Source organism: Dendrobates tinctorius, unplaced genomic scaffold (assembly GCF_039654945.1).
Source record: "Dendrobates tinctorius isolate UK_male_01 unplaced genomic scaffold, ASM3965494v1 ptg000117l, whole genome shotgun sequence".
NCBI classification, from domain to species: Eukaryota; Metazoa; Chordata; class Amphibia; order Anura; family Dendrobatidae; genus Dendrobates; species Dendrobates tinctorius.
Genome location: NW_027361785.1, coordinates 8,659,595 through 8,683,570, shown reverse-complemented (window position 1 = coordinate 8,683,570; position 23,976 = coordinate 8,659,595). Strand labels below are relative to the sequence as shown.

At 43.6% G+C, this 23,976-nt stretch overlaps 1 protein-coding gene across 3 annotated transcripts in view; it reads left to right on the top strand.

Moving 5' to 3' along the window:
* The window catches only part of UPF3A (UPF3A regulator of nonsense mediated mRNA decay), a 99,269-nt gene that overhangs the window by 35,993 nt on the left and 39,300 nt on the right, over positions 1-23,976 (top strand). The window contains exons 5-10 of one of the 3 annotated variants that reach the window (XM_073590513.1): positions 3,904-4,014; positions 4,129-4,184; positions 4,275-4,433; positions 7,920-8,074; positions 17,885-18,182; positions 23,349-23,946. In XM_073590513.1, the coding sequence (XP_073446614.1) occupies positions 3,904-4,014; positions 4,129-4,184; positions 4,275-4,433; positions 7,920-8,074; positions 17,885-18,182; positions 23,349-23,501 (932 nt within the window). In that variant the 3' untranslated portion in view covers positions 23,502-23,946. Of the gene's footprint in view, positions 1-3,903; positions 4,015-4,128; positions 4,185-4,274; positions 4,434-7,919; positions 8,075-17,884; positions 18,183-23,348; positions 23,947-23,976 lie in introns of those variants that run through there. The other 2 variants (XM_073590514.1, XM_073590515.1) reach the window with 2 other exon arrangements.

Here is a 23,976-nt window from a genome sequence, read left to right as displayed (position 1 = left end):
GACTACAGACACAATGGGTTGCTCAAGCAATATTGTATTAATGATCTGAATGCAATATAGCATATAGGTCCAGATAAATGTTCAGTCAATATGATAAATGGTAATAGCAGAGCTGATACTCTGCGACACAGCATGCAAAGTCATTGAGCAATGCGGGCACAAGACACAGACTCTTGCAGAGCGGAGGAACACACTAGCTGGCTGGAGTTCTTACTTCACCACAGGTGTAGTCAGGCAGAGGTTCCTGAAGTCAAGTGTTCAGCAATCACTCGGTCAGCAGGCAGGGATCCAGACGTGCAGGTTGGCAGAGGACTCCGCCGTTAAGAGAGGACCAACAGGGATAGTAAGTCCAGGCTTGGGACTGCAGAGGCACAAAGTCCAATACATAATACACAAGCAATGAATCAGAGCAGGTGCTGGCTTTATATACAGCTTTGGCAGGAAGCAAGATGGCCGACGTGGAAACATCAAGATCCATGTTAACTAAGGGCAACTCTACGGGCAAGAGAAACAGATTCCAGGACTAGATACTGACACACTGCCTTCTCCCCATCACTCCCATCATTGCCTACTCCCATCATTGCCTGCTCCATCACCCCATCATTCCTGTCATTGCCTTCTCCCCATCACTTCCATCATTGCCTGCTCCATCACCCCATCACTCCCATCATTGCCTTCTCCCCATCATTGCCTGCTCCATCACCCCATCACTCCCATCATTGCCTTCTCCCCATCACTCCCTTCTCTCCATCACTCCCATCATTGCCTTCTTCCCATCACTCCCTTCTCTCAATCACTCCCATCATTGCCTTCTCCCCATCACTCCCTTGATCCCATCAATGCCTTCTTTCCATCACCCCTCATGGCCTTCTCCCATTACCCCTCATGGCCTTCTCCCATCACCCCGGGCATCATGGCCTTCTCTTCTCATCACAGTCTTCTCCTTATGTCCGCATCTCTTCCAGGGCCAGGCTCCACCTACACACACACACAGACACACACACACACATACATACACACAGACATACTGACATACATACATACACACAGATATACACACAGACAGACATACACACAGACAGACATACACATATACATACACACAGATATACATACACACACACACACATACACACAGACACACACAGACATACACACATACATACACACACAGACATACACACACAGACATACATACACACACAGACACACACACAGACACACACACAGACATACACACACAGACATACCCACACAGACATACATACATACAGACACACACATACATACACAAATACACACACAGACATACACACATACATACACACAGACATACACACACACATACACACAGACATACATACACACACACATACACACAGACATACATACACACACACATGCACACAGACATACATACATACACACACACACATGCATACACACACAGACATACACACATACATATACACAGACATACACACAGACATACACACATACAAACACACATACATACACGCACAGACATACACACATACATACACACAGACACACATACATACAGACACACACACATACACACAAAGACATACACACACATACATACATACACACATACACAAAGACATACACACACATGCGCAAACATACACACACACAGACATACACACATACATACACACACAGACACACACACATACATAAACCCATACACACACAAGTGACTGACTGACCTGCGGCTGCAGCCACCGTCCAGCCAGCGCCAAAGGCACAGTGAGTGAGACAGTCTGTCTCCTCCTCTCCTCCCCCACAGCAGCAGCGCAGCACAGCGTGACTGACGCTGATATCGTCTCACCTCAGGGCTGGCTCCTCTCCTCCTTGCCCTCCACATGGCTAATTTGAATAATTAGCCATGCTGTGCTGGAGGCTGGAGGGGCCCCCTCTCCTCCGGAGCCCCCGTGCAATGCACGGGCGGTTGGTCCGCCCCTGCAGCGGGCACAGGGTTAGCCACAGCCGCCAGCTCCTGCCTCTGTGACCCGCTCTTCCTCCTCTGATGCTCTCCCCATCCACAGCAGGTATATCCAGACTATAAGATGCACCCCAATTTTCCTCCAAATTTTTGGAGGAAAAATGTTTGTCTTATAGTCCAAAAAATATGGTACATAGCAAAAACCTGCTGGCAGAATCCATGTAAGGCCGGGGTCAGACTTGCGAGAAACTCAGACGAGTCTCGCACGTCTATACCCGACACTGCGGCCGGCACTCTGATGCGTTCAGCTGCATAGAAAGTGCCGGTGGCAGTGCTGGGTATTGACGTGCGAGACTCGTCCGAGTTTCTCGCAAGTCTGACCCCGGCCTAAGATCATTAAGATCTATGCAAATTGTCAGTGATCGCAAACATTTACAAAATATTATAAAGCAGGAAGACCAATAAAGGGAACCTGTCGTGTCCGATAACGTTATTAATCTGCAGATATAGGATCAATATGAAGGTTAATAGTGTTATGAATATTGTGGAGAAAAAAACGTGGATTTTCTGTGCTGCTGATGAATTGAGGAATAGGCCCAGGGTACACAGAAGATGTGGTGTACCCTGAGGAAGAAGTGTGTCCACTGCAAAATTCCTCGATAATTAAACTTCTGTTTAATATAGTCCCGTGTACCCTGGAGCTAGTCATCATTTCATCAGCAGCATGGAAAATCCATCCGGATCTATTCACAAGCTCTTGCATCGCTTTTCTAAGCCTTCCAATGACTTTCCCCTCCAGATGTCTGGGTTTTTTCTCCACAATATTCCTATCTGGTTTGGTGACCTATGGATCTGCAGCAGCTGAGCATAAACGTATTGGAAACTGTTGTTTGAACACAACCTTATCAGGTTAGCACAACTTTTATAAAAATGTAACTTTATACTGGATAAAGCTCTATTTGCTCCCTAGCTCCTGTCCCGGTAGTGTTATGAAAGTGCCCGTCCACTGTACTGAAAGTGCAAGAAGTGGGAGAAAAGGAACTTTATTCACTGACAGTACTGATGCACTGGAGAGCCGGCTGTCAGTCAGTGCCGGGGTATGGTTACAGGCACAGCTGCTGCTTTGTGCGCTGTAATTGCTTCAGGCACGCCTGCATGACTGAAAGCCGACTGATCCTGGGAGAAATAAAGTTAATTTTCTTGATGTAATGACAAAAAATACATTAGTATGTGTATATATGTTTTATATATATTATGGGATTTAGCTTCATTTCTGTATATATAAAACTAGCTATTGAACTCGTTCTATGCCCCGGTGGCAAGCATTTTTATTGGTACATTTATACAGTGTCTTCAATAAATGCGCTAACTCTGGCCCAATTTTATTTACAGAGTCAACATAGCAGGGAGTACGCGCCGGCCATATGGATAATGGCGATGGCCTACGTGTGCGCACTGCTATGTTGATACTGTAGTACAATTCTTCAATAAAATGGTGTCGGAGTCAACGCGTGTGCATCCTGCGATATCCGGAGCCATTTTGTTGAGGTAATGTACAACAATGTCAACATAGTGCGCACACACAGGCACAGTGCCATAGGCATAATGGCGACAGATAGCGCTTGCGCACTGCTATGTTGACGTTGTAATACAGTTCAATAAAATGGTGTTAACGTCAACGTGTGCGCATCCCGCAATACTAGGATCCATTTTGTTGAAGGCATTGTGTTATATGCACACGCACTGACTCCGGCGCCACGCTGTGCAGGCGCCGCCTTTCCCAGCTTCGTATAGAAGGACGAATCACCGGTATATATATGATGCTAAATAGAGTATAGGACTTTTGAAATTACCAACTCATTAAAGTACTATGAAACTAGAAATGTTCCTACCAGGTTACTGGCCACTAAATAACCATTTTTTTTATTGTACAGATGTGGAATATAAGAAATTTTTGGAGAACTACTGTGCAGAAGAGGAAAAGATTTGTGCAAATCCAGAAACACTTTTGGGAGAAATTGAAGCAAAAACAAAAGAGCTGATTGGTGTGTACAGCTCCGTCTATTGCTTTGTGTCTATCTTTTGCTGTCATCATGTGTAGTTCCATTTCCATTGATGAAGAATACTTTGTATAATATTATTAGTATTTTGATTTTCAGCGAGAAGAACGACTCCACTTCTCGACTTCATCAAAAATCGGAAGTTAGAGAAACAGGTATGATAAATCACAATGCCAGATCAGGTGTGCTGTAATAAGGATTCTTGTATTACTTTATTTTGGAGGTTTTCTGTAACCTTTCTGTAGAGAATACGAGAAGAAAAAAGGGAAGAGAGGAGGAGACGGGAGTTGGAAAAAAAGCGATTGAGAGAGGAAGAAAAAAGAAAACGGCGAGAAGAAGAAAGGCGTAAACGAAAAGAAGCAGACAAGCAAAAGAAATTGTGTGAAAAAGAAATACGTATAAAGGTAGCATTGTGTAGCTTGCTCTGTATAGTTCACATGAATAATATAATAGAACATAGGCTTATAGGCCCCAATTCAACAAACAGCATTCGTCAGAATTTTAGTGTAAAACTGATTTTTTTACGAAAATGTTTTTGTAAGAAAAGTGACTTTTGGAATATTTTGCCAGTCCTGGCCAGATCTGCCACCTCATTTCAGGGGATCAAAAGTAATTGGACAAATTAACTTTACCATAAATATTATGTTAATTTTTACTACTTTGTACAGAATCCTTTGCAGACAATGACTGACTGAAGTCTGGAAGCCATGGACGTAAGCAAACTCTGAGTTTCCTGCTTTCTGATGCTTTACCAGGCCTTTACTGCAGCTGACTTCAGTTTTTGCTTGTTTGTGGGTCTTTCTACCTTGAAGGGGTATTCCCGTCTCCAAGATCCTATCCCAATATGTAGTAGTTGTAATAATAAAAATATTGGCAATCACCTTCAATGAAATGTGGTATAGTTCTTCTGATTCTCTATGTTGCTTACCCCATGTGTAGGGCATTGCAATAGCTTAGATATCCATGGTTACAGCCACACATATAGTGACAGTTAGCTAGTTGTTAAGTGGTCAAAGGGTTTAAGATCTGGTGATTGACGCATACATTGCAGAATATTCCACTTATTTGCCTTAAAAGAAACCTGTCCGCAGGATTGTGGTCAGTAAACTACAGACACTGTCAGGTTGGCGCCGTTATACTGATTAAAATGATACCTTGATTGGTAAAATCCATCTTGTGGTTGTTTAATCTTTATTTTCAGATAATGAGATTCTCGTGCTCTGGGGCGGCCTGTTGGAGGGGGGTCTTTAAGTGGTATGTGCACATGGTGCGAATTCTACTGCAGTTCCGCAGCTGTTCTGCAGCTGCGGGTCCGCAGCAGATTCCGCTGCATTGTACAGTACCTTTATTTCCTATGGAAATTAAAAAACGCAGTGCACATGCTGCGGATTTTTCCGCGCGGTTTTGCTGCTGTTTACAATCAGCAGCATGTCAATTGTTTGGTGCAGAAACACTGCAGTTTTACACCTCATTCATTATGAGGTGTAAAACCGCAGGCAAAACCGCAGATAAACCGCAGGACTTTTGTCCTGCGGATTTACCTGCGGTTTTCTCTACAAAATCCGCACACCAAGAAAACTACGTGTGCACATACCCTAAGTGGTGCTCTGTTTACATATTCATCTGTATAGCTGTATGGTCACTGGTCAGTGACCTGCCCCCTATTTTACATACTGAATATGATATGTTTTGGAGAAAAAGAAATCACATTCAGCAGGTAGGCGGCAGCACCTGTGCTGTAGCATGATCATATGTATAATGTCCATTTATTTATTTTATTTGGTAATATAAATTTATTCAGAAAAAAAATGTTCTCTCAAAAAGGGGATCCGAAAGATGCTACTGCGCAGGTGCCGTTGTCAGGACGCTGCGAGGGAGCGCCTGGAAGGTAAGGGTAATGGTTTGTTGTTTTAATGTTTTTTGATGGGGCCATGCATACCAGGAGGGGGGTGGGGGCCATGCATACCAGGATAAGGAAAGGATGGGACCATGCATACCAGGACCATGATGGGGGTCCATCATACCAGGATGCCATTCCATTAAAGAGAAATTAATATTTATTGCCCGCCGCACCCATGGGCGTGGAATGCAGTGAATATTAATTTCACTTTAGCAGAGGGCACAGGAGCTAGCCGCAGCAGCCGGCTCCTGCCTCTGTGACCTGCTGCTCCGCCTAAACTGCTCCACCATCTCCCCACCACAGCCGGTACATCCGGACTATAAGACGCACCCTGCATTTTTCTCCACATTTTTGATGGAAAAAAGTGCGTCTTACAATTACTGTATTTTTCGGACTATATTTAAGTTTTTATGTTAGAGCTATTTGAGACTGTAAATACATTAATTATTATGTGGGTAAACCAATACTTAAAGTACGGAATAAATGCAAGGTATATACAGTGCATGTTTTCATATACTTACCAATCACTGTCCTACTGTTATCTGCTCCATTCCGGTCCACTTCTACACCTCATGACTACAGTTAAGACTAGCCAGATTACACAGCACTTTATTTGTGAGCCAGAAAGGACTTTCTCAATGCAATCCTATGAGAGCCTTGGTGTACCAGGTTGCACATAAGATGCTGTGTCATCCGACCAGTTTAAATTCTAGTCACGTAGTACAGAAGAGAAGTAGAATGGCGCAAATAACTGTATGCTCCATACCTGTTAATCGACAATCAGATATAAATTTTGCTGGAAAATGCTTCTATAAGGAGTCAGTATATTAGAAATATTTATGTGCCTTTGCATAGTACTGTAGGCATTAATTCTGCTACATAATAATAATAATACAGTCCCAAATGGCTCTAATATAATTAGGCTATGTGCACACGGTGTGGATTCTGCTGTGGAATTTTCCGCGCAGATTTTGCAAAATCTGCAGGTAAAATGACCTGCGCTTTACCTGCAGTTTTAGTGCAGATTTAGTGCAGTTTTTGTGCGGCTTTCCCCTGCAGATTTCTATAATGGAGCAGATGAAAAACTGCTGCAGAACTGCACAAAAGAAGTGACATGCTGCAGTTTCAAATCTGCACCAAATCTGCGCGGAAAAATCCGCAGAATGTGCCCAGTGTTTTTGTTTTACATAGCTTTAAATGGTACTGTACATCACTTGCAGTTCTGCACAGAATTTGCACCGTGTGCACATAGCCTTAAGGCTATGTAAAACAAAAACCGCTGTGCACATGCTGCAGATTTTTCCGCGCAGATTTGATGCAGATTTAAAACTGCAGCATGTGATTTCTTTTGTGCAGTTCTGCAGCAGTTTTTCATCTGCTCCATTATAGAAATCTGCAGGTGAAAACTGCAGGGGAAATCCGCACGAAAAACTGCACTAAATCTGCAGGTAAAACGCAGGTCATTTTACCTGCAGATTTAGGAAAATCTGCTCGGAAAAATCCAGAGCAGAATCCGCAGCGTGTGCACATAGCCTAAGGGTATGTGCACACGCTGCGGATTCTGCTGCGGATCCGCAGCGTTTCTGCACCTGCGGGTCTGCAGCAGATTCTGCTGCGTTGTACAGTACCTTTATTTCCTATGAAAAAAAAAAACTCTCTGCACATGCTGCGGTTTTTTCCACGGGTTACAATCCGCAGCATGTCAATTCTTTGTGCGGTTTCACACCTTATCATTATGAGGTGTGAAACCGCAGGGCAAAACCGCAGGCTAATCCGCAGATATTTACCTGCTGATTTTTCATCAAAATCCGCACAACCAAAAAACTACGTGTGCACTTACCCTAAAGGTTTTATACATATGAAGCATAAATACAAGAGACAAAATAAATCCTGTGATCATAGTTACATGTAAAATAAAGTTATATGTAGAATCATATTCTAAGTTTTTTTTTTCCACTATATGTTCACTGTAATATATCTCCACATTTAGCTCCTTAAGAAACCTGAAAGAGGAGATGAAATCATCAGTGAGAAACAAAAGGAGAAAGTAGATGAAATTGACCATGAAGAATTAAAATGGGAAAAATCATCTGGGAACAACAAAGTGAGAGCATTTGAAAACTTTGTGAAGGAACTCAAAGAAAAGTAAGAATAATTACATATAAATTAAACATTTATTATATTTTTACAATTTCATCCATATTTTACATTTTTTACAGTACATTATATAAAAAGCAGTTTAGAATGTGTCATCACTTTCTACCATAATTTGCAGATATGTATATAACAAATTTTTTGGACTATGAGATTCACTTTTGAGCAAGAAAAACTCTTGCTACAAAGTGTGTGCGTGCTATAGTCCAGAGGCAGCTTCCTGTGATGGAGGAGAACGCAGACCCTTCATCCTTCCTGATCATTGTGAGAACTGATCTCTCTCCTTCTACTCAACACTAATTTATGTGATCAGTGCAAAGTAGGAAAATAAGCTACCAGGACCTGCACAGAGGCTGCACATCCTGAGTAGCTGAAGGACCTTCCACTCAGCTTGCTCCAGGATCTTTCAGGTCAAGTGATAAATCACATGCCTGCAAAGAACTACAAGATATGGTAATGTACTCTGTGTGCAGATGTGCATGTAGCAGAGATGTGTGTGTATGTATGTAAATGCCAATGCAGCAGAGCAGTGTGTGTCTATAAATGCACATGTAGCAGAGTAATCTTTGCATATACAGTTGTGGCCAAAAGTATTGACACCCCTGCAATTCTGTCAGATAATACTCAGTTTCTTCCTGAAAATGATTGCAAACACAAATTCTTTGGTATTATTATCTTCATTTAATTTGTCTTAAATGAAAAAACACAAAAAGAATTGTCCTAAAGCCAAATTGGATATAATTCCACACCAAACATAAAAAAGAGGGTGGACAAAAGTATTGGCACTGTTCGAAAAATCATGTGATGCTTCTCTAATTTGTGTAATTAACAGCACCTGTAACTTACCTGTGGCACCTAACAGGTGTTGGCAATAACTAAATCACACTTGCAGCCAGTTGACATGGATTAAAGTTGACTCAACCTCTGTCCTGTGTCCTTGTGTGTACCACATTGAGCATGGAGAAAAGAAAGAAGACCAAAGAACTGTCTGAGGACTTGAGAAACCAAATTGTGAGGAAGCATGAGCAATCTCAAGGCTACAAGTCCATCTCCAAAGACCAGAATGTTCCTGTGTCTACCGTGCACAGTGTCATCAAGAAGTTTAAAGCCCATGGCACTGTGGCTAACCTCCTTAGATGTGGACGGAAAAGAAAAATTGACAAGAGATTTCAACGCAAGATTGTGCAGATGTTGGATAAAGAACCTCGACTAACATCCAAACAAGTTCAAGCTGCCCTGAAGTCCGAGGGTACAACAGTGTCAACCTGTACTATCTGTCGGCATCTGAATGAAAAGGGACTGTATGGTAGGAGACCCAGGAAGACCCCACTTACCCCGAGACATAAAAAAGCCAGGCTGGAGTTTGCCAAAACTTACCTGAAAAAGCCTAAAACGTTTTGGAAGAATGTTCTCTGGTCAGATGAGACAAAAGTAGAGCTTTTTGGGCAAAAGCATCAACATAGAGTTTACAGGAGAAAAAAAGAGGCATTCAAAGAAAAGAACACGGTCCCTACAGTCAAACATGGCGGAGGTTCCCTGATGTTTTGGGGTTGCTTTGCTGCCTCTGGCACTGGACTGCTTGACCGTGTGCATGGCATTATGAAGTCTGAAGACTACCAACAAATTTTGCAGCATAATGTAGGGCCCAGTGTGAGAAAGCTGGGTCTCCCTCAGAGGTCATGGGTCTTCCAGCAGGACAATGACCCAAAACACACTTCAAAAAGCACTAGAAAATGGCAGTTTGGAGAAGGCACCCTTCAAATATCAGGGACCTGGAGCAGTTTGCCAAAGAAGAATGGTCTAAAATTCCAGCAGAGCATTGTAAGAAACTCATTGATGATTACTGGAAGTGGTTGGTCGCAGTTATTTTGGCTAAAGGTTGTGCAACCAAGTATTAGGCTGAGGGTACCAATACTTTTGTCTGGCCCATTTTTGGAGTTTTGTGTGAAATGATCAATGTTTTGCTTTTTGCTTCATTCTCTTTTGTGTTTTTTCATTTAAGACAAATTAAATGAAGATAATAATACCAAAGAATTTGTGTTTGCAAACATTTTCAGGAAGAAACTGAGTATTATCTGACAGAATTGCAGGGGTGTCAATACTTTTGGCCACAACTGTATATGCATATGTAGAAGAGCTGTGTGTGTCAAACTGTGAAAGTAGCAGAACTAATTTAATGCACTTCAATGGAAAATATCTGCACATAAAACTCAGAAATTATTATGTTGCAGATTTTAAAAAATGCATCATTGGCCGTTTATTCAAAATAAAAAAAAAGATCAGTGTGCATTAGATGTTTATGAATTCCATCCACTTTATTTGAACTATAAGACGCTGCAATTTTTTTTCTTGTGCCACAAAAATTCATAATGTCAAAAACTCAGTGTGGGAACTTAAAGGGGTTGTCTGGTCAAAACCGATAAGTCTACAGTCACTCTGGGATTCGGGTATGTGTGAGTTATACATATCCCCGGACAGTGGGCGTGGCTTCGCTGCATACCCTTGTATGGAGAGAGGCAGTGCTCTCTGGTCTGCCACGTCCTCTGGTTGGGGCGCGGTCTTGGCTCAATACTAGTGTATGTATAATTCATACATACCCTTCGTTCCCCAGTTGAAACCGGTGAATCCCCGCAGCGCACAGTGCTCAGGGGGGATTCATAAGTCTGCAATCACTTTGTGTGACTCGATTCTGACCAGACATCCACTTTAACCCCTTAGAGACAGAGCCAATTTTGTACTTAATGACCAGGCCAATTTTTACAATTCTGACCACTGTCATTTTATGAAGTTATAACTCTGGAATGCTTCAGCGTATCCTACTGATTCTGAGACTGTTTTTTTGTGACACATTGTACTTCATGTTAGTGGTAAAATTTCTTCGATATGACTTGCATTTATTTATGGGAAAAAAAACGGAAATTTGGCAAAAATTTTGAAAATCTTGCAATTTTCAAATTTTAAACTTTTAATTTTTGTGCCCTTAAATCAGAGTCATATTGCACAAAATAGTTAATAAATAACGTTTACCACATGTGTACATCAGCACAATTTTGGAAATCATTTTTTTTTTTGTTAGGATGTCATAAGGGTTAAAAGTTGACCATTTTTACAACAAAATTTACAAAACCATTTTTTTTAGGGACCACCTCACATTTGAAGTGAGTTTGGCGGTCAATACAACAGAAAATACCCAAAAGTAAAAACTGCACCCCTCAAGGTGCTGAAAACCACATTCAAGAAGTTTATTAATCCTTCAGGTGCTTCACGAGAACTAAAGCAATGTAGAAGGAAAAAATGAACATTTTACTTTTTTCACAAAAAAATTAATTTAGATCCAAACTTTTTTTATTTTCACAGCAGTAACAAGAGAAAATGGACCAAAAAATTTGTTGTGCAATTTCTCCTGAGTACACCGATACCCCATATGTGCGGAAAAGCCACTGTTTGGGCGCATGGCAGGGCTCAGAAGCGAGGGAGCACCGTTTTGACTTTTTGAACCCAAAATTGGCTGGAATCAATGGCGGGCACAATGTTGTGTTTGGAGACCCCCTGATGTGCCTAAACAGTGGAAACTCCCCAATTGTAACTCCAACCCTAACATAGACGTACCCCTGACCCTAATCCCAACCCTAACCCTTATCCCAACCTTAACCACAACCCAAATGCCAACTCCACCACCCTTACCGTAACCCCAACACAACCGTAACCCCCCACGCCACAACCGAAACCTCAAGTTAACCTTAGCCCCAACCCTAACCCTAGCTCTAACACCAACCCTATCCCAACCCTAACCCTAATGGAAAAATGGAAATAAATACATTTTTATTATTTTTACCTAACTAAGGGAGTTGTAAGTGTGGTTGATTTACTATTTTTTTAATTTTGATCACTGTGATAGAGTCAAAATGAACCAATAGGAGAAATCTCCTATTGTTGCTGGGTGTCAGCCGGCAGATCTTGCTATTCTTGGAAGAGGATGCCGAGGATCGGGGGACAGAGCCAGAGGGAACTGGGGACACTGGAAATACGGGGGGGTGGGCTTGGGGGACCCGCTTTCTCCCTCCTCTGACGTGCTAGATCATATCAGAGGAGAGAGAAGTAAATGGGAAGTCAGACTTTTTTTTTTTTTTTTGCAGTCGCCGTTATTCGGTGAGTATGGGCGATCGCAATACTGGGGATGTTAAAAAAACAACCCAAATCATGTTATCCGAGATCTCAGCTACCCCCGGTAGTCGAGACCCTGGAGATTTTCCAACGCTGGTGGGCGCTATAACCTTATTTCTCAGCACTGTTAAAAAGCGATGCTAAGGAATAAGTACCTTTAACTGCCGCCGTTAAAAGGCGTATTGGTGGTTCTTAAGGGGTTAACCTAATTGTCCCAGAAAAGGTATGAGTTCCTAAATACAGTACAATATTTTTCGGACTCTGAGGCACACCTTACCATAAAACCCACCCCAAGTTTAGACACCAGAAAATAGGAGAAACATTATTCCTATTAATTAAAACATCCCTGTGGGTGTAAAGAAGAGGGGTCATTATGTCATTAGCATTACGTCATTATTATGATGTAAGGTAAACAACAGGATTTCCCTTGTAGGGTGGGAGAGTTTGGGGTCTTGGGGCTAGTTTAGCTGTTACAGGGCTCTCTAGGGCATTTACAGATACATGGGACATCAATCACCTCTATGTTTGTGCCTATACCTCACACCATAGAGGTGGACATTTATCCTACTATATATATGTTATATGATTGTTTGTCCTGTTTACCTTATGTCATAATATGTGGCTCTGTCTGAGCGATTGACAGGCTGCTGTGTATGCCATCAGTAACTACTGAGAGGGGAGGTAAGAGCTGCCATCATGAATATGTAGGATTCGATTATACTGTATAAAACAGCCTACCTAGCATGGTGATAGATCTACTTAAAGCCATGACACTGGTTTACAAACAAGTGTGTTACAAGTCCCAGGATGTACTCTCATGCAAAGTCTCTATGTGACATGGTGATGTAAAAGGAATATTAACCCTTTTACCCCAAGGGTGGTTTGCAGGTTAATAACCAGGCCAATTTTTACAATTCTGACCACTGTCCCTTTTTATTTTCTCGTGACATATTGTACTTCATGTTAGTGGTAAAATTTCTTTGATATGACATGCGTTTATTTGTGGGGGAAAAAAACGGAAATTTGGCAAAAATTTTGAAAATTTCACAATTTTCCAACTTTGAATTTTCATGCCCTTAAATCATAGAGATATGTGACATAAAATACATACTTAATAAGTAACTTTTCACACATGTCTACTTTAGATCAGCAAAATTTTGGACCCAAAATTTTTTTTTGTTAGGAAGTTACACAGCTTCGGTAGATTGTGCAGCTGAGAGAGCCCTCTCAAGAGTGGCCAGCCGGCCCTCAGACTGCCGAATACACTGTAAGGCCGGGGTCACACTAACCAACGCAAAATACGGTCAGTATTTTACATGCGTAATACGGATGAATGGCCCCTAAACAGTGCTCCGTATCACCCGTAAGCAAGGTGTGGTCGCGTATTTTGCGCATGTAAGCATCCGTATGTAATCCGTATGGCGAGATTTTCTCGCAGGCTTGCAAAATGGACATATAATGGAGCCCTATGACAGGTTTAATAACACAAACCAAAGAATAGATATAGACACATAGAATGCATATATATATATATATATGTGTGTGTGTGTGTATTCTATGTGTCTATATCTATTCTTTCGTTTCTTTATTAAACCTGTCAGTGTGAGTTTTCTATATAGCGCACTGAATTGCCGGCTTTGCTAAAAGACACCGGGTGCGTATTTCTCGCAAGTCACATGTGTGGTCCGTGTGTAATCCGTATTTTTTGCGCACCCATAGACTTGCATTGGCGCACTACGGCCGTAGTACGCTGACAATCGCAGCATGCTGCGATTGGCACGGAGCCTAGAATACGGATGAGAAATATACGCCTGGTGCGAGTGACCCCATAGAGAATCATTGGTCCGTGTCTAATGCGTGCTTTTAGCGCCTCTCACTCGGCCGTATTCCTCGTCAGTGTGACCCCGGCCTAAGAGTTGCTTCTGTTCTGCCATTACTAGCCAGACCCTGGCGCTAGTATAATGTTAGGAACGGCGGAACGCACTAAAATAAAAATAATAATAAAGTGCATTCGCCGCTCGGGGTCCACCGTGCAGTAGGTGATATAACCGCTGCTAAGCGGTGGCAGGAGTAATATGGCAGTATGATGCACACGGGTTAAACTTCACCCGGAGTGCGCAGAGCGGCGTCTGTTCACACACAGAGGTGCCGCAACAAAAAACACACAAAACGCTGAACCTGTTAGTGACACAGGCTTCAGGTAGATGCACACACGGTATCTGGTCGCAGGAGCAGGACCCAAGACAGAGGAGCTGCGTCCCTCTAAACCTACCGTGTGTGCGACGTCGCTGCTGCGAATGCCTAGATGGGCTGCAACTGCAGCGCGGCGTAGGACACTGCCGCTCGACGACAAAGCCAGATAGCAAGTGCGATGTCGGACGCTAGCGTAGCGGTGCGGTGAGCACAGTGACTTAAGGCTTGCCACTGACTGGAGCTGACTACTAAACTAATTCCCTATCACCATGCGTAATATCAGAGGGAAGGGGTTTCAAATGAGTCAGTCACCAGAATCATACATCTGTCACCATTCACACATAGCAAGTATAGTCTATACTAGAGCATGGCAGAACAGCCATGCGCGCCTTTTATAGCAGCCGGGACCTTCTGCACACTTACAGATCTCTGAGATGGACCAATGAGAACTGGAGCGGGACCTGAGCACATGACTCCCGATCTCCAATGGGAGATCGTCCCATGAGCATGCCCAGTAAGAGGACAGAAGGACTTAGCCTCAGGAGAGATTTGCTGCAAGGCAATCTCCTCTGCAGTGGAAAAATAGGAGAGTGCAGAATGTGAGGATCTGGATCCCTGCTGAGTAGACGCAGAAATCCGACTCCTAACATTGAGTAGCTGGTGTGGAATGTATGGACAGACCATTGTACCCAAGGCTTCTGTACGCACCGCGCTGTATCCCCAGTCTGGTGTGTCTCCACCAAGGCCACAATGTGAGGGCGATAGTGTCTGATCTGTGAGAAAACCTTGATCTTTTTTTAGGGGTTTTTATACCCCTCACATTCCATATTATACATATCAACTCCGACCCCATGTTTTACTCCCCTGAATATAATGCATTTTATTACCCGGGCAAAATTTAGAGACATCACCTAGAAACTGAAATTGTTGTCGACTGCAATTACTACCTAAAAAATCCCAAAAAAAAACACAGCGGAAAAAAAACTAAGTGAAAAAACAACTAACAACGCGGGAGCAGAGTCCTGTACTCCCATCAAAAGCAAACTAGGGGATACCATTACTGAATTCAGTGTCCGGCATTGTTGGTATCTTGGACGCTTTCGAATAGAGCTCCAATCAGCCGATTAATAGAAAAAATACCAACTGGCCATAGATGCATTAGGATTCCTTTGCAGCAGACCCTTTGTGAGACCGCAGCCAAGCCGCCTCCGCTGGATCTGTAAAAAATACAGTAGAACGCTCGTGGACCACCCAGAGCCGGGCCGGGTAAATCATCGAGTACATTTGAAATCGTGGCATTGTTGAACTTGATAGGACTCTTTTGTCTCGCCAGACGCAGAGCCACGTCTCCTGCAGTTGAGGAGACGCGCCAGAAAAGGTCTAGGTGGGGCTCCAGGAGGTGGAGGCCTAGTAGGGACCCTGTGAGCCCTTTCCACCGCAAAGATTGGGGAGAATTCATCTCCCAAAGTGGTTTTAAGCCAATCTTCTAGGAATTGCTCCAGATACTGTCCTTCCGAGTGCTCCGGTAGACCAACAATTCGAATGTTATTCCGACGCATCCTATTCTCCAGGTCATCTGCTTTTTTCCTCCACGCGTTCATAGAGCCTGCCACCTTCGTTAGTTTGGCTTCCATGGGTATAATGGCGTCTTCTACCTGGGATACCCGCGTTTCCACCTCCATAATGCGGCCTTTCATGGCTTGCATGTCTTGTCGGAGGCGTCCCACCTCGGTGTGCATGTCCTCTATCTTCCCAGACAGAGATGTCCTGGTTAAGGAGATGGCCTGTATGAGTTGTTCAGATGCCTGCTTAAGGGTTAATTCTTCTTGCTCACTGTCCTGCCCACCCTCAGAGGGGCGGTTCTTACGCTGAGACTATGAAGGATTATTTTTAAGAGATTTTGAGCCTTCAGCATGGTCCACTCTGGCGTATTCCTTCAGCCTTTCAGCCGCTGTTCCAGACCCCTTGGAATGACTCATTTTAATAGCAATGGGGCACAGCCAGATATCAGGGACAGGACACTCCAGAGTCCCCTGAATCGAGGTTATAAATGGAATAAGATTATCAGATGGTGGCTGCAGGGTTTCGGGAGCAGCACAGACCCACAATGTCTCACAGGGAGGCAATGTCCAGCACCAAGCGGCAGACAAGGGCCCTTATAGCCAAGTGAGAGATCCCCAGCACCTCACAGGGACAGCAGTCTGAGAGGGAGGGATCCAAGTCCCTACAGTAATGACGCTGGCAGGCCAGGTGACGTAACAAAGAGGAGGAGCAGGGCCCAATCTTTCAGGGCACTCACCGCTTGCCCCTCACAAATATTCAGGATGTCTGCTCACCGTCCTCCAGCGCAACAGGGATGGGAACCCGGCGCCGCGGCTCTCACAGGAAGAGCGCGCGCCTCCAAGATGGCTGCCGCCTCGCCGGCCGCCCCGCTCTCTACAGCCTCACCGCACTCCGGATTCCAGCCCCGCTCTCCTGCGGGGGGGCCAGGAGCTCCACAGAGTCCAGGGGGGGTCCAAAAAAGCAGTGACCGCGCCGCCCAGGTAAGGGTCCGCTGGCCAGATATGATCAGGATGGCAGGAGCTCTCCTCAGACACGTCCTCTCTCGCCGCTACATAGCCACGCTCCCCCCAATGGTGTCACTTTTGGGTATTTTCTGCCATATAGACCCCTCAAAGTGATTTCAAATGTGAGGTGGTCCCTAAAAAAATGGTTTTGTAAATTTTGTTGTAAAAATGAGAAATCGCTGGTCAACTTTTAATCCTTATAACTTCCTAACAAAAAAAATGTTGTTTCCAAAATTGTGCTGATGTAAAGTAGACATGTGGGAAATGTTATTTATTAACTATTTTGTGTCACATAACTCTCTGGTTTAACAGAATAAAAATTCAAAATTTGAAAATTGCAAATTTTTTGCCAAATTTCCGTTTTTTTCACAAATAAACGCAAAAATTATCGACCTAAATTTACCACTAACATGAAGCCCAATATGTCACGAAAAATCAGTCTTGGAATCGCTAGGATGCATTGAAGCGTTCCTGAGTTATTACCTCATAAAGGGACACTGGTCAGAATTGCAAAAAATGGCCAGGTCATTAAGGTCAAAATAGGCTGGGTCATGAAGGGGTTAAAGAACTATCATAGGGGGCCTGAAATTGGGTCATTAGTTCAGAAGTAAAAAACATAAGTAAGTTTTATTAATTCACATTTGGACAACAACCAGCGAAAGATTCTTAGCATAGGTCATCAATGTCTGATTGGTGGGGTCCAACTCTGAGCATCACCACTGATCAGCTGATATCAGCTCCAACAGGAGCCAGATGTCAACTGTGTATGGACAGGAGCTGATGGCTGTGGCAACTAAGGGTAGGTCACTGTCGTGGACAACCTCTATAAGTGACCTTATACAAAACATAACATAAACACCATGTTTTCTGGTTGTAGAACACAAAATGACAGTGACAAAGAGCAAAGAGATATAGAAAGGAGATACAGAGATAAAGATCAAGATCGACAAAGGTATCATCGGATGGATGATGGCAGAAAACCGAGAAACCACTATGAGTTTGACAAGTTTCTTAGAAGGAATGAAGATGACCAGAAATGGGGAAAAGGATTCAGCCAAGATCGGACCAGGAAAGGGAGCCACAACAACAACTTTGCAGCGGATGCTGTAGACAAACTGGGTAAAGAGGACAAGTGTGATGACATGGCATCCAAAAAGGAGCGCATAAGAAATAAGGTTCTTTTATTCTTTTAGGATCATTTCTCATTAGCTAAATATGCCCCTATAAAGAGTGTTCTTTATGAACCAAGAATAAAGCATATAGACCCACGTATAAAAAAATAACCACATTTATCATTTCCTTGTAGCATCTTTTCTGGATGTTATTGCTTTCAGTTTTAGTAACCTAGATTGTGTTTTATAAACCCAAAGATATACATCATGGTGAGTAGAAGTAAAAATGTGTGATTCATGGCACAGAACACAGTATCACAAAGGAAACATCACAAAGAAAAATGGCGCTATTCTCCATACAAACTATTTAAGTGGATGTTTGTTATGGACTAAACATATATGACAATTCGAATTCACTGTTTGCTATATACATTTTTTTTTCATTCATTACTTAGAAGAAAAGATATAAAAACTGGTTTTGACTCCCAAAAGCTACGATCAGAAACACTTTTTATATAGAATTTTTTTAGTATTTTGCTATTATATTTCTAATATTTAGAATGAAAATCGGGCACACCTTTTGTGACCTAGCACAACAAAAAGGCAGCAAAATGCTGTGTGGGATTTCTTTCCCTCGATAACAGATGTGGGGGTAAAGGAGGATTGGGCATGTTGAACATGCTCGAAAGTTAAGGGTATGTGCACACGTTCAGGATGTGCAGCAGAAAGACGGCTGCTTAAAATATGCACGTTATTACCGCGTTTTTGTCACATTTTTTACAGGAGTTTTTGTTGCAGATTGTTCACCAGTCATTATTATGGATGAAATCTGCTGCAAAAACGTTGAAAGAATTAACGTACTGCAGATGTAAAGGGGTATACACATCTCAAACACCCTATCCCAATATGTAGTAGGTGTAAGAATAATAATATTAGCAAATACCTCCAAATAGACATGTAGTATAGTTTTTCTGATAAGCTATGTCACTTACTCCATGTGCAGTGGCTTAGGGATCCCTGGGTACCACCACTCATATAGTGATAGTTAGTTGTTAGTGGTTGCAACCATGGATTCCTAACCTACTGAAATGCCATGCACATGGAGTAAGCAACATAGCTTATCAGGAGAACTATACTACATTTCTTGTTGGAGGTATTTGCTAATATTATTATTATAACACCTCCTATATATTGGAATAGGATCTTGGAGATGGGAATACCCCTGCTACAAATCAGCAAGGAAAATATAAGCAATGTGTTCATGAGAATTCAGGACTCTCAATCATTTTGCTGACGCTAGGAAGTCCTTCAGATTTTGTGACAAAACAGTGCAGAATAAAAGTGACAAAAACTCAACGAGTGCACGTACTTTTATCCTTACAGGAGCATTCTCTCCTCTCCACAAGCGTACATGTACAAGTGCTTCTCACTAAATTAGAATATAATCAAAAAGTTAATTTTTTTCAGTTCTTCGATACAAAAAGTGAAACTCATATATTCTATAGCGTCATTACAAACAGAGTGATGTATTTCAAGTGTTTATTTCTGTTAATGTTGATGATTATGGCTTACAGCCAATGAAAACCCAAAAGTCATAATCTCAGTAGATTACTTTATAACTCCAGCTTGAAAAAATTATTTTAAAATCCGAAATGTTGGCTTACTGAAATGTATTGTAACAACCCTGCCGGCATCACTGCATGGCCTCCCATCCCCCACCTGCCGTACACACCAACTTACTACTCTGGGCCATGCTGTGAGTTCTGTCTGCTGCCGGCTCTGTGCTGGATGCCTCTTGTCTCCTGTCTGCTCTGTGCATGTTTCCTGGATGCGTGCATAGGGGGGCGGCGCCAACATTCTCTGGTTCTTATGGAATCAGTGTGCACCTGCCTATGGTGTTCCAGCCAATTACCAAGAGGCCTCAGATATTTAAGACCGCTCCATCCGGTGGAAGCTGCCTGAGCAACGCCTTTACTCAGTGTCTTGCTGCTGAGCTGCCAGGTCCTGTCCTGTATTTCGCCTTCTCTAGAGGCCTGATTCCCTGACCTGTATCTATACCTGTCTGTTCCGCCATCCAGGAGGCAGAGTATCCTGGTCTCTGTGTCCTTGTTCCAAGCCTTGTCTTGTTCCTGTCCGTCTGCCCTCCTGGTCCCTGTGCTATTGCTCCTAACCTTGTCTCATACCTGTCCTCTCCGCCCTCCAGGAGGCAGAATATCCTGGTCCCTGTGTTATTGTTCCTGTTCCTGACCGTGTCTGAACTCAGTCCTATCACTGTCTGTTAGTCTCCTTGTTTGTGGCTCCTTTACCTGCTGTGTCTATCCTTGTGTCCTCTCCGTCTGCCTGTGCTCCGCACCCTTGCGGCTCTGCCTGTGCTCCGCACTCCTGCGGTTCTGCTTTTCTCCGCTCCTGCTGCTGCAGAACCTCTTGCGGCAGCTCCTCTCTGCATACCTTGCGGTTACACTTGTTCAGCTCCTGCTGCAGAACCTCTTGCTGCAAACTGCAGCTCCTCTGCGCAGCCTTGCGGTTCTTCTCCAGGATGAACAGGTCCCTGTTCCCTCATACCTGTCTATATTTCCATCTTTCCCGAACCAGTTCCTGCACCTCCTGCACTTCCCATGTGAACAGGTCTCTACCTATTCCATTCACCACTCTTTCCTGCCCGTGTCCCTGTGCCTTCCCAGTTAGTTCCTGCCCCTTGTGTCTCAGCCGTGCCTGCCTGCCAGAGTACCAGCTGTGCCTGCCTACTCATCCAAGTATCAGCCGTGCTCACCTGCCAGTCATGCCTGCCACCCGCACCTGTCCTAGCGTTCTGTCCCTCCAGTGGGATCAGCAGCCACAGCCAGACACCACCCTGGAGTGGCACCTGGCAGCTACCTGCCGCACAAGCCTGACCTCACCATAAGAGGCTCCAGTGAACACCAAGGTAGCTGCTTAGTTGCGCCCCTTGCACGGTAGTCTGGTTTGTGGCACAGTGGGCCCACAGCCCCCTCGTGCGGGCGTGACATGTATTTTCAGTAAATGCACTCAGTACTTGGTCAGGGCTCCTTTGGCATCAATTACTGCATCAATATGGCGTGGCATGGAGGTGATCAGCCTGTGGCACTGCTGAGGTGTTATGGAAGCCCAGGTTGCTTTGATAGCAGCATTCAGCTCGTCTGCATTGTTGTGTCTGGTGTCTCATATCTTCCTCTTGACAAAACCCCATAGATTTTCTATGGGGTTAAGGTCAGGCGAGTTTGCTGGCCAATCAAGCACAGTGATACTGTTGTTTTTAAACCAGGTATTGGTCCTTTTGGCAGTGTGGACAGGTGCCAAGTCCTGCTGGAGAATGATATTTCCATCTCCAAAAAGCTTGTCGGCAGAGGGAAGCATGAAGTACTCTAATATTTCCTGGTAGACGGCTGCGCTGACTTTGGTCTTGATAAAACACAGTGGACCTACACCAGCAGATGACGTGGCTCCCCAAACCACCACTGATTGTGGAAACTTCACACTAGACCTCAAGCAGCTTGGATTGTGTGCCTCTCCACTCTTCCTCCAGACTCTGGTACCTTGATTTCCAAATGAAATGAAAAATTTACTTTCATCTGAAAACAACTCCTTGGACCACTGAGCAACACCTTGGCCCAGGTGAGACATGAGTGGCTTGAAACAAGGAATGTGACACCTGTAGCCCATGTCCTGGATATGTCTATGTGTGGTGGCTCTTGAAGCAATGACTCCAGCAGCAGTCCACTCCTTGTGAATCTACACCAAATTTGTGAATGGCCTTTTCTTAACAATCCTTTCAAGGCTGTGGCTATCCAGGTTGCTTGTGCATCTTTTTCTACCACACTTTTGCCTTCCACTCAAATTTCCATTAATATGCTTGTGAACAGCCAACTTCTTTAGTAATGACCTTTTGTGGTTTATCCTCCTTGTGGAGTGTCAGTGACTGCCTTCTGGACATCTGTCAGGTCGGCAGTCTTCTCCATGATTGTGGAGCCTACTGAAACACTGAAACAGACTAAGGGACCTTATTAAACGCTTAGGAAGCCTTTACAAGTGTTTTATGTTAATTATTCTAATTTACTGAGATAATGACTTTTGTGTTTTCACTGGCTGTAAGCCATAATCATCAACATTAACAGAAATAAACACTTGAAATAGATCACTCTGTAATGACTCTGTATAATATATGAGTTTCACTTTTTGTGTTGAAGAACCGAAATAGATTCACTTTTTGATGATATTCTAAATTTGTGAGAAGCACCTGTATATGGGATAGTCGGGAAGAACATCTATCAGCTGGATAAGTTTTTGGCCCACAGACATTTTGTCTGGATAAGCTTTTGGCTAACAGACATTTTGTAAGCTTTTATCTGACAAACAGTTTAAATCTGTGGGCAGTGCTTTAGGCTAATTTCACTCATCCGTTTTTTTAAATCCGGCACGATGCGGCGAAAATTGTGAAAACAGGATCCGGAATTGAGTCCGTTTTTTTCACATAGAATGTTATGATCGCCGCATCGTGTCGGATGGACATGCGGCGCCTCTGGGTTTTGCCGGATACGGCAAACATGCGCCGTCCGGCGTCTGCAAAACAACGTTGGCTGCAACGTTTTTTTTGCAGCGCCGGACCGGCCTTTTCAAAAGCGCATGCCCAGGCACTGAGAGTTTTAACCGCACAAGTGCCCGGCGCGCATCTCTCTCTCTCTCTCCCCCTCCCCTTCTCTCTCTCTCCCTCTCTCTCTCTCTCTCTCTCTCTCCATATGCTCCATACCTTTCTTTGGCTGCTCTCTCGTCCCCCGCTCTCTCTTTGGCTACTCTCTCGTCCCCCGCTGTCTCTCTGGCTTCTCTCTCGTCTCCCGATCTCTCTCCGGCTGGCTCTCTCGTCCCCCGATGCTGCGGCTCTTTTAAATGTCCTCCAAGCCGCATCAGGTGCCGCATGTACATCCGGTGTCACCGCTGCAGGCCGGATCCGGCGGCCCGGCTTTTCACTGCACACCGCCGGACCCCTGACACCGGATGTGTGAAAGAGGCCTTACACACATACTATATTGTTATAGTCATGGGCCATTGACATGGTCTTTACCTAAGCTTCAATGGTTGTTTGCCCTAAAGTTTCCCTAATGTGCAGCTTTACATCAGCAGTGGATTTTAGCATGTTATATAATAATATCACGATGAAAAATTACTTATTTTGATATGGAAATTATTGTATCATTGTAAGTGTGTTCTCGCTAACAGGATCGCCCGGCCATGCAGCTGTACCAGCCAGGAGCTCGCAGTCGCATAACTACCGGATTTACAAATAAACATGTGGAGGAACCACCTTTCATTAAGAATGATGCAGACAACATATCTGGAAGAAGCTCAGAGAAGATTGAAGATGCTGGATAAAGCACAGGTTCTGGATAGAAAAGCATTTATGCAAGTTCTCTGATGCCACTTTTGACTATGGCCAAAAGAAGCTGAAGCCAAACCACTTGTTGCCTGCCTCATTCTTCCCCTGGAGAGTAGAAAAAATGGTGCATACTTTCTGCTAACCCATTTTGTGCCAAAGAGCTCCTAATAAATTGTACCGCAGCCCATTTACTGAGTTGATTTTTACGTTTCAGGGAGAGAACACACTACTAGTAGCATTGAGCAATCTTTATATTTATTATTCTTATTTAATGTGAAATACTAGTCAACCTTTTAGTCTGATCGAAAAGAATGCAGATATAGCACATGCAGTTTCATAAAGTTGTATCAATGTTTTTTTTCCAGTGTACCTTGGTGAGGTTAGTTATACTTGCAGCATTTCCAATGTTTCTGTATGCAAGTAAATAAACATCATACTGTACTAATGTCCCACGTAGACATCTTTTTATTA